At 36.8% G+C, this 11,026-nt stretch overlaps 1 protein-coding gene across 3 annotated transcripts in view; it reads right to left on the bottom strand.

Moving 5' to 3' along the window:
* Positions 1-7,522: 7,522 nt before the first annotated feature.
* LOC127811590 (alpha,alpha-trehalose-phosphate synthase [UDP-forming] 1-like) overlaps positions 7,523-11,026 on the bottom strand; it is a 94,222-nt gene continuing 90,718 nt past the window's right edge. For 2 of the 3 annotated variants that reach the window (XM_052351587.1, XM_052351588.1), the window contains exons 13-18: positions 9,843-10,022; positions 9,644-9,766; positions 9,470-9,557; positions 9,237-9,367; positions 9,038-9,136; positions 7,523-8,349 (exon numbers count right to left, since the gene is read on the bottom strand). In XM_052351587.1, the coding sequence (XP_052207547.1) occupies positions 7,927-8,349; positions 9,038-9,136; positions 9,237-9,367; positions 9,470-9,557; positions 9,644-9,766; positions 9,843-10,022 (1,044 nt within the window). In that variant the 3' untranslated portion in view covers positions 7,523-7,926. The remainder of the gene's footprint in view (positions 8,350-9,037; positions 9,137-9,236; positions 9,368-9,469; positions 9,558-9,643; positions 9,767-9,842; positions 10,023-11,026) is intronic. The other variant, XM_052351585.1, reaches the window with a different exon arrangement.

Genomic DNA, 11,026 nt, shown 5'->3' with positions numbered 1-11,026 from the left:
AATTCATAATATAATTAAAAATTTTGAACACATCACAATGGCCCAATTTATTTGGACTCTTCCCACATTGATGGATCCCAATTAAATAGGCTACAAAATTCTTATTTCCACTTACTCTTTATTCCAATAAACAAGGGAGAATATTTTCAACCCTCAATTAATTAAAGCAAAAAAATTTTGAACCCAAAATAAAATACCCAAAAACGTTTAGACCCCCTGACGGGTCGTTACAATTTCACAAAATTATTCAATGATGGGGGCGACACAAGAGTTAGGTTGGGACATCTTAGTAACTCCGAAGGGAACGTGAGCTATACATTTTATCGACGCATAAGTTCAAATGGAATAAGGCAAGCATTAAAAAGGATGAAAAATCATAAGGCAGTGGGACCAGATAATATACCAATAGAAGCATGAAAATGCATGGGAGAAGAGGGCATCTCCTGGCTAACCCAATTATTTAACACGATCCTTAAATAAAAAAAGATGCCAAATAAGTGGAGGAAGAGTACTTTGGTTCCTATATACAAGAACAAATGAGATGTTCAAAACTGTGAAAATTACAGAGGAATTAAGTTAATGAGCCATACCATGAAACTCTGAGAGAGAGTAATAGAGTAGAGGCTCAGAAAAGAAACAAAGGTCTCGAAAAATCAGTTTGGTTTCATGCCTGATAGGTTAACAATGGAAACTATATACCTACTGAGATGCCTAATGAAAAGGTATCGGGATCATCAGAAGGATCTGCATATGGTGTTTATAGATCTAGAAAAGGCCTATGATAGGGTCCCTAAAGAAGTATTATGAAGGGTTTTAGAGAAGAAAAGAGTCAGAATAGCCTATATACAAGCCCTTAAGGACATGTATCACGGTGTAGAGACAAGGGTCAGAACATGCAGAGGGGATACTGAACCGTTTATAACTACAATAGTCGCATTAAGGTTCTGCACTAAGTCCATACTTATTTGCTCTAGTAATTGATGAACTCACTAAAGATATTCATACAGAGGTGCCATGGTGTATGCTATTTGCAGACAACATAGTGTTGGTGGATGAAATAAAAGAAAGAGTAAACACTAAACTTGAGTTATGGAGAAACAATTTAGAATCTAAGGGATTTAAATTAAGTAGAAAGAAAACAGAATATATGGAATGTAAATTTAGTAAGAATGCAAGAGTGGATGATGTTATAATAAAATTGGAAGACCAAATCTTACAAAGAAAAGACCATTTTTGATATTTGGGATCAGTGATTCAAAAAGATGGAGAAATTCACGAGGATGTCGCACATAGAATTAAGGCAGGTTGGCTAAAATGGAGAAATGCATCGGGGGTGTTATGTGATGGTAAAATCTCATTAAAACTGAAAGGAAAATTCTATAGGACAGCTATAAGACCAGCCTTGCTGTATGGCTCAGAATGTTGGGTAGTCAAATACCAGCATGAGAAAAAGATGAGTGTAGCAGAGATGAGGATGTTAAGATGGATGTGCGGCCATACAAGAAAAGATAAACTTAAAAATGAAGTTATTCGTAATAAGGTAGGAGTAGTGCCAATCGAGGAGAAGATGAGAGAGACTAGACTAAGATGGTTTGGTCATGTGAGAAGGAGACCAAGAGACGCTTTTGTGAGGAGAGTTGATGAAATTGAATAATTAGTTAAAAAAAGAGGTAGAGGCAGACCCAAGAAGACTTTGGGAGAGACATTAAAATTTAATATGAAGTGTATGGATCTAAATGAAGATATGACAAAAGACAGAAATACATGGAAGTCTAGAATTCATGTAGCCAACCCTATATAGTGGGATAAAGGCTGGATTTGTTGTTGTTAATTATACTTTTATATTTATTTATTTTTATGAAATAAGCCTTTTTCGTCCCACGTTTTGAAGGAGCTTGCCCAGGCCGTGATAGGTGGTATTAAAGCCAACTCGCTGGTCTGATGGGTGGGCCTGGGGGCACTGTTGCAGTGGAAACACTGCACTCCCAAGTAAGGGAGGGGCGTGTGTTGAGAATCCCACATTGATCCATCAGAAGGGGAGTCCTGGGTATATGAGTTTGGGCTAGGCAGCAACCTTTTGAAGGTAGTTGCCCAGACTATGACACCTATGGTACCTAAAGGTGAGTCTCTTGTGGGACATGAGAATGAGTCTCTCATTCGTCATTATAGTGAGTCTTTCTCGAGACTTAAGAGTGTTCGAGAGACCTTGGCATTGAGTGGCAAGAAATGTAGGTCTCCCATGGAGGTCTGGTGGAGCAAGGGAGGGTCTCTTGTGGTCTTTGTTGGTGCCCAAGAGACTATGTGTAACACCCGGTGTTACAGGTGTTAAAAGAATAGGAAAGAAAGTGAGAAAAATTCCAAAAAAATGCCCTTAAGAAGGTGTTGAATCCTTGAGATTGAGGGTGCCCTATGAGAGGGACATTTTGGTAATTTGGATAGCGAAGTCCAATAAAGGGTAATTTGGTACATTGGAGATAATTCCAAGGTGGAATTGAATATGGAAGTGAATTAGTTCCCATTTTGCATTATGTGGAAATAAATGGGATTGAAAATTCACAAAGGGTGTTTTGATAATTTTGGAGAGAAATTCCATAAAGGAATTAATTATGAGAAAAGGAGGAAATTAATTATGGGAGTGGAAATAATTAATTGGTATATTTATATGGGGGTGCCACATGGATGGCTTAGATTTAGTCTTGGAAGCCAAGGTTGGTGGCATGGAGTGACACTTGGCAAAGTGGTGTCCAAGATAAATGAAGATCAAATTAATTGCAAAAGAAATTGGAATATGGTCATTCTTGCAATTAATGGGAGACATAATTATGTTGCATAAAAAGGAAAATGAAAAAGAAATGGAAAATGGTCAAGCATTAATGGGGGAAAATGGGAGATTAAAATAAATGGGAAAGGAAAGCATTATGTCTCTCTAAGTTGTCTTTCATATTTAATGTGGTGAAATTAGCCCCAATTAAATAAATGAGAAATGGGATATTTTATGGGATTTGGAGACTTGATCCAATGGTGGAAAATTAGTCTTGAAATTGGAATTTATCCAATGGTAGAGATTTAAGGCTTTATGTTGGCATGGATTGCCAAATGGGATGTAAGGATCCAATAGAAGAATGAAATGGATGGTGGAGATTGGATCTCCAAAGAAGTCCATGGCTAGGATTCATTCTTGAGAAACACATGGATTGTGTTACTTTGGATGGTGGGGATTTAGTCTTCCAAAATGCATCAAGGGTTGAGATTAAAGAAGACAAAGGGCTATGGATTGTGCTTCTTCCAATGGTCAAGATTTATTCTCAAAAAGTAAAGGAGAAATGAAAGGCTAGGATCAAGTCTTGCAATTGGGAATATCAAGGCTAGGAAAATAAATCAAAAAGAAAAGAGAAATCAAAGTTGTATAAAAAGGGAAGTGGACCTTCAAGCTCAAGTTTTTCCCATTTGAAGAGTCTTGAAGAAGAAAAGAAAGGAAGATGGAGGAAGTCTTCCCTTTAGCCATTTGAAGGAAACAAAGAGGAATGAAGAAGAGAGAAAGAAGAAGAAAAAGGAGAAAAAGAAATCCAAGAAGCCTAGAGGTAAAGGTTACATAATTTTCTTGTATTTCTCATTTTTAAAGGATCTCTTTATAATCCTAGGCTTGTTTTTCATATAAGGAGTTTGAGGAAATTAAAGGAAGTGATTTTGGAGGCTTGAAGTTGTTGGAAACTTGAAGATCCATGGAATATTGAGGTAAGGGGAAAGCCCCAAGTGGATGGTGGCTAGCATGACTTTTGTATGCATTTTAACATTTTGTGCTTGCTTTGCATATGCTTGTGTGTATGAGACTCATGGCCATGAAATTGTGTGTTGGGGTGGGAATGTTGAAGCCTTTAACCTTGAGGGTTGAGGTATTGAAACCCTAGGCACTTGCATATGGCATTGGCATCTATATTGTTAATTTTCATACTTTATGTCATTGCACCCTTATTGAGCTCTTGGAGCTCATGAGGTTTATTTGACCTCTTGTAGGTATTGAAGCATGCTATGGAAAGGTTTGGCAAGAGAAGGAGGCTTGAGCATGAAGACATTTGAATATTTTTTTCTAAATGTTGAAACTTTTGCTTAATTTGTATATGCCTTGTGTAAGGATTTCTTTAAGCCCAAAGGGTACATTTTGATGTGTATATATGGAAAGGAAATTCTGGAGAATTTGGGCATTTTTGGGGTGTTGGAAAGTTGGAACTTCAAAAAAAGGGAGTTGTTGGAAATTTGGGGGTGCAGCAGGTCGGCAGGCAGCAGGTGGGGCACGCGCGGTCGCAGGCGCGCGCGGATGCGCACGCGGCAGGCGCCCGGCAGCGCGGCCGCTGCTGGGCCAGCCCGCGCGGCCGCCCCAGGCAGCGCGCGGCCGGGCCCAAGGAGGGCCCAGCCGGCCGGGGGGCCCGCATGCGAAAAAAAAAAAAGGGAAAATTTTCAAAAAACTAGGGAAATAAAAGGGGAAACAATAGGGCCCAATTTTGGGAGATTTTGGGCTATAGAAGAAATTATAAATCCCCGAAGGAGTCCTCGAGCGATGAAATGTTGGAAAAGTTGGAGGATTTTTCTGAGTAAGAGTTTTTCCCCTTAGTCTAGCCCGGTGTTAAGAAGCATCTTGAAGCCCTTGGGCGGTGTAGCGGGTTATTTCTTCATTCATAAGAAAGTCGCGAGGTCCTAGGGTGTTTATGGATCCTGGGTAAGCGAAGGGCCAGGCGAAGCCTAGTTCCCACCTAGGGCGTTTCTTCTTGAAACATAGTTCGCCCTTCATCTCAGACCGGGCAGGTGAACAGTTTGGGTAATTGTTCACGAGTAACTCCCGTAAGTGGGAGCGGGGCGTTACACTATGTCTTTGCTTTCTCTTAACTCTGTCAATTAGCAATGCTTCTTGTTTGAGTCATTGCAAATTGAGTTTTTGGCGTTTTGATTGAATTTCCCACAGATGACACAAAACAACAATAACTTTCTTTGTAATGTGAGAGTGTCTCGATAAGAGTTTATGGATGACTTGCAAGGTAGAAATCAGTTAGGAGTGTGGGTGACCCTCCAATGCTTAAGTCAGTCTCTAAATGAAAGTGTAGAAAATAGAACAAAAAAAGTTGTAGTAAGTGTATAGTTTTGAGTGTACCTCAACCGGAGGAAAGTTCTATTATTTTTAGAGAGGAATATACTAGAAAGATTGCATTTTTTAACGGCATATTGGGCATCCTTCTGGATTTATAGGCGGGCACATTGGAGGTAAGTTTGACTTGATCTTCACGGTGTCATGTGAGTAATATCTGAATATCAAGTCTCTTGGGGTCTATAGTTTTCCAAAAGGGTCTCTTACATTGTTTGGAAAGAGGCTTCTAGTTTGGGTAACCCACAATAGCCTCCCAAATATACATCTTCTTGTGGATGAGTGACATATGAATCTCTCCCAGAAGGGTCCCTTGGTGACGTCGAGAGAGGCTTCTATGAGGGGCTATTCAGTATGAGATTAGTCGATCTCTTAGTCTCTTAGTCAATTACTTGACTAACCTTTCAATTACTCAACTAACCTCCCAGCGATGTGAGGTTAGTTGATCTCTTAGTCTCTCAGTATAATGTTAGTCGATTTCTTAATCTCTCGGTTAGTCATTTGATTAACCCCTCGATTACTCGACTAACCTCTCAGTCACTTAGCTCACTTCTCGGTCAATCACTTGATGGTCTTTTGCCCTGGTCACTTGATACCAAGTCTCTCAATGGGCTTTGGGCTTAGGTCTCTCGGTAGGATGTGGGCTTTCATCATAAGACTTGACTTATCATTGGACATAATAGGATCTTAGCTATAAAAAGAAAGAAAGAAAGAAAGAATGAAAAAACCTCTTGCCGGATAAAAGAGTGGCCCCTGTAAGCTTTGTTTTTAATTTTTTTAAAATTCTCTTTGTTGGGTAAGATACATAATTCTTTATTCTTATTACAATTAGACACATGCTATTCGATCAATTTACATTATGATATTTAAAATAATAATTTATTTCAAAAAAATATTTTTGTGATCCTAGCACATAGCCATGCCTTTTCCTATCATATAATTGTCCTTTATCTCATGTCTTCAATCGTTTAATATATTAAAGTAATGCAAAAAACACAAAGCTAAAGTGGGTATGAAGATTGGATTACTTGACAGAGAAAATGAATAAATCTAAGATTCTAAAAATATTTTTAAATACATTCCTATATCTTAAAAATTTATTTAAAATAATGTATAAACCCACAACCCCATACCCATTCTCCAAATCTTTTCGTCATCTCATTGTTTCTACTTTGTGGCTTGTTGACATTTTCATGTGTCAGGAAAGTTGGCAATAGGTTACCTCATTTCTTTGCCCAACTTTGGCTTTGTCTATCGTTTTGTTGGATTTATAATATTAGATGTGTTTATTAAAATGAGTAAGATAAATAAATATTAAGATAAAATTAAAATATTTTTTGAATTAAAATATAAAATGATCAACACAAAGTTAAAAAATATTTCAACATTTTTACTAAACTATTTGTTAAATTTTTTGAAATTTATTGAAAATTGTATACATTTTTTTATATATTTATTAAATACATATAATAAGCATCGAGATAAGAATTTTTTTTTACCAAAATATTCTTATTATCAAAGTCATTCAAATTAACATCAATAAGAAATTTATGATTAAAATAATATTTTATGATTAACATGAATTGTCAAAAAATAAAAATAAAAATTTAAAATAGTGTTTTATTTCCTAAATTTATGTTCAAAAATAAATTTTAAAAAGACTTAAAAAGTAGAAATAATTATTGATGGAATTATAATAATTTTTCTTAAATAATTAAAAATTATCAAAAAATATTTTCATAATAGATAATAAAATATAAAATTAAATAAAATAATTTAAAAAATCAATAAAATGAATTTGTATTAGATAATAAAATATATATATATAGAGAAAGAAATTTAAATTTTAAAAATTGATGGAAGGAATAATATCATTTAAATTTTAAAAATTATCAAAATATATGATAATTTAAAAATATATTAAATGACATTAATTATAAGACTTAAATAAATAAATTCTTTTAAAATCACACTTATTGTAAAAATAACTTAATAAATTTAAATTTTAAAAATATATTAAATGACATTAATTATCTCATAAAAATATATGAATAATTTACACTTATTTGTAAAATATCAAGTACATTTAATTAAAAACGAATCATAAAAATTTATCTAAGAAAAGCCAGGTAAGAGATTATGTGAAAGTTTTTTTAAAAATAAAATAAATTTAATAAATACATTAAAAATGACAAACATTCGAAATGCTTCTCTTATCTAAATTTTTTTTCTCATATTTTGATTAATAAACGCTTCTTAATGAACTATTCCCTTGATAAAAAAACAAAAGATTTAGGGAAAATCATTGTTACCAAGAACAGTCCAATGGTGTCATCGACAAAAACAATAAAGAAATAAAGCAACATTAAAACTATTAGAATGACTACCCACCTTGAACTCATAACTTTCGAACAATGAGAAAGCATCGTGATCATAGATTTGAAATCCTAGACTGAATTCATGGGCATAGGCAATGATTGTCATTACCAATGAGAGGACATTTTGGGTCCCGGCTCCGAACCCATATCATTATTCAAAAAATAAAAAATTTAAAATACCAATAGTAGAGAGAAGAAGAAGCCATGGAAACAATTGAGAAAGAGAGCATTGGCAAGTAAGAACTGAGTTATAATGCCAAGGTTTAAGATGCCTCTTTCTGAAGCTTTCAGCAACACAGCGTTTTCAAGAGCCCAACCATGCAGACTGAATTATATATAGAGATATACTACTAGCGCAGGACAACTTGTGCAAGGGATATATCTATATATATATAATATAATCTAAAGCTCAGATCATGGTGGCGAGCTTGAGACAGATGACTCGGCCAGTTCCTTCAGAAAGGCGACGACGTCGTCCGATGACCCCAGGAGATACCGAGCGGTGGTGCGGGTCCGGCCAACTGCGCCAGAGAAGTAATTCTCCCCCTTGAGATCAAGCACACTCCACGAGTTCTTTTCTGGCGATGGCCGCCGTCCAGTCCCACCCATGTGGTGGTGGTGGTTGTTGTTGTTGTTGTTGGCTTTCTTGTCCGCAGCATTTGGGAGGGGTCGTTGCGTTCTGTTATGAGATGATTTGGAGCCACCTCTGTTGGCTTGAAGCTTTACGAGTGGTCTTCTCTCTCCAGGCGGCTTTATTGCATCACTTATCCTGGTTCTTGGAGCGCCCATCGTGTCGCAAGGAAGGTCTGGTTCGAAAAATGTGTAGATGTCCTCATCCTCAAAGAGAGAAAAATATAATTGTCAGCCTAAGAGAGGAAAATGGTCTTGGTAGCAAGGCAGACTCTAATTGATCCTTTATGATTAGAGATGGAGGGTTTGACTTATATATGAATCGTCTCTTTGCAGAATAAGGGTAAAGCTATATATAAAAATGACCCTAGTTTGTGTTGTAGATACTAAATAGAAACCAAAAGGGACCGCTATAAGGAGGAACAACCACAACTGGAAAACTAAAACAGCTTTTCAGGAAGCCGTATAAAAGAAGCAGAGAATATATGAAGTAATATGGCATTTTAACCATCTTGCTTAACTTTGCCTAGAAAAAAAAAAAAAATCCTAAATAATCTCTCTCTCTGTTCTTTTTTTCTTTTTTTTGCGTCATCCGCACTTGTATTCTATTTTAACTAAGAGCTTATACTCTATATATTCAATTTTTCATTTGCTCAGCTTAAAGGGGTGTTCAACCTTTTGCTATATCAGTTACCACCAACTTCTACTTAGTATGATGAAACTAGGCAAATGCTTGTTATCTTGTAAGACTTGGAGCTTAATTGATTGCTCATGACCTCTCTTTTATATATGGTATGATTGACTAACATTTTTTATGATAAAATTCAGAGTTGAAAACCTTTTCATATAAAATTGAGTCTTAGAGTAACGCTCAGTTTTCAAGGAAGTAGCATACCTTCCCCAGAAAATGCCCAATGCATAAGACACAATCAATTGGTGTTGAAATGGATTTACTGTGAACTATCTCTCCCAATATGCGATCAATTGCTGCTCCCTGGATGAAGCACAGTCTGTCAAATTGGTAAAAGAACATGTGCCAACCATAGACCATAAATTCATATAAACATTTATGGCGTAAACATAAATTGAGTAACCTTTGTAACCCCAACTGGCCGCACTTCAACAGAACGGCTACCTTGGACAACATCAACAGATGCATTAGAAATCGGACCTGTCCAGAGATGTTGCAACATATCCCTAGCTTGCAGTCTTCCAAATTCAAGATCTAAAAGTGCAGTAACATACCATTAAAATGTGAGACAGAATTAGAATAAGTATTAATAATTAACATAATTGGAAGAGAAAACTCCATCAAATAATCAAGTACCTGAATACTTGTAATTCCATACAAGTGAAGTATCTCGGGGTTCAAAATGTGACCGAGGTGTTCTTTCAGTGAAATACTCAAAGACATGCTGGAAAGTACCAAAAGCATCAAAAGTGTGGAAAGCACCAGAAATTGTAAGCTGGAAATGCAAATGGAAAGACTGACGACACTTACCTTAATACTATCTACCCATTCCATATTTAAATGTTCTGGCATTGTAGTCATCCAGTCTCCTCTTGTAAACCGAAGAAACATCCCATTTTCTGCTGCCAGCCACATGTTGTACTCAGCAAAGTTCTGTAAAAGGATTTGTTTTAGAATTTCAAATAAAAAGGGATTGAAAGGAAGGGAGAAATGGAGATAGATGAAATACATCATCTAAGACAGCTCTGCTACTTCCACTGAGGACAACAATGGTTGTATTTGGATCATTACAGAGTGCTGTTAGGGGTTCTTTTAGCTCAGGATGCAATTTAAGTTCCATTTCTCTAATTTGGTCACCCCCTCTTCTTCCTGGAGTATCCACGGACTCAGTTATAGTTGCATTGAACCCCTGTAGATAGCCCAGATGTCAAAAGCAACATAATTGAAAACCCATGTTAACATCAGATAACTGAGAGAATAAAACTTCCTACAGCCTTTCAAGCTTTTGACACTATCAGTCCCTTAACTACTGAAAATAACCACTTTCCAACTTGCATTCACAAACTAAGAAGAGATGAATGACACTCTGGAACTTTTGCATAATTTAAAAAATAAAACTTCAATATTAGTACTTCATAGAGAATAGGTTAGGCCTTTTAGCATGAAAAAACCAAATATTTTCGTGTTTTTTAGATTTTATCCAAAACTTTCAATTTTGGCAATAACGACCCAATGTGAGAAATTGAGTGCAATTTTATCCCGCAATCAAAATTGATTGGAGAGGCATGAGGCTTTGCCTAGGTGGCACACCACTTGGCAATTTGAGTGGGTCCCACATTGATTGTTGTTGAAAAAAAAATTAAAAAAAAAAATCAAATAGAAGAGAATCTCCAACAATGCAACCGTCTCTCCTTACTCTTACCCTACTTCTCCTCTGTCGACCACCCCTCTTTCTCCTACATCCTTCATTGTTAGAGGCCACATGAAATAGGCAATGATGGCTTGATGATACCGATGAAACGTCGAACCAAATCGACATCTTCCATGGCGAACCAAAGGGGTTGACCGATTGAGAAGACAAAAGGCCGTGGATCTGGGAGAAGATTAGAAGCCATGGCGACGACGAACACCATTGGCGACGAGAAGACAACCACGACAAGCTAGCGTCCAAGGCAAGATGCGGATCGTTGACCATGGCAGACATCGGCTATGGCCACGGCTGCGGTTAATCGCCGAGGTGAAGACAGTCACGGCAACCCATCACCATGGTCACAGCCATGGCGCATTCATGATGGTGAGCCATAACCCACAAGGAGTCAGCCACTGTCGTCGACGGTTACTGTGCACTTGAATCGATCGACCGTCGACCATGGGGAAGACGCGCCATGGTGAAACTGACTGACCATTGGCCAT

The sequence above is a fragment of the Diospyros lotus genome, chromosome 10 (assembly GCF_014633365.1).
Source record: "Diospyros lotus cultivar Yz01 chromosome 10, ASM1463336v1, whole genome shotgun sequence".
Taxonomy (NCBI): Eukaryota; Viridiplantae; Streptophyta; class Magnoliopsida; order Ericales; family Ebenaceae; genus Diospyros; species Diospyros lotus.
This window is presented reverse-complemented; position numbering and strand designations above follow the sequence as displayed.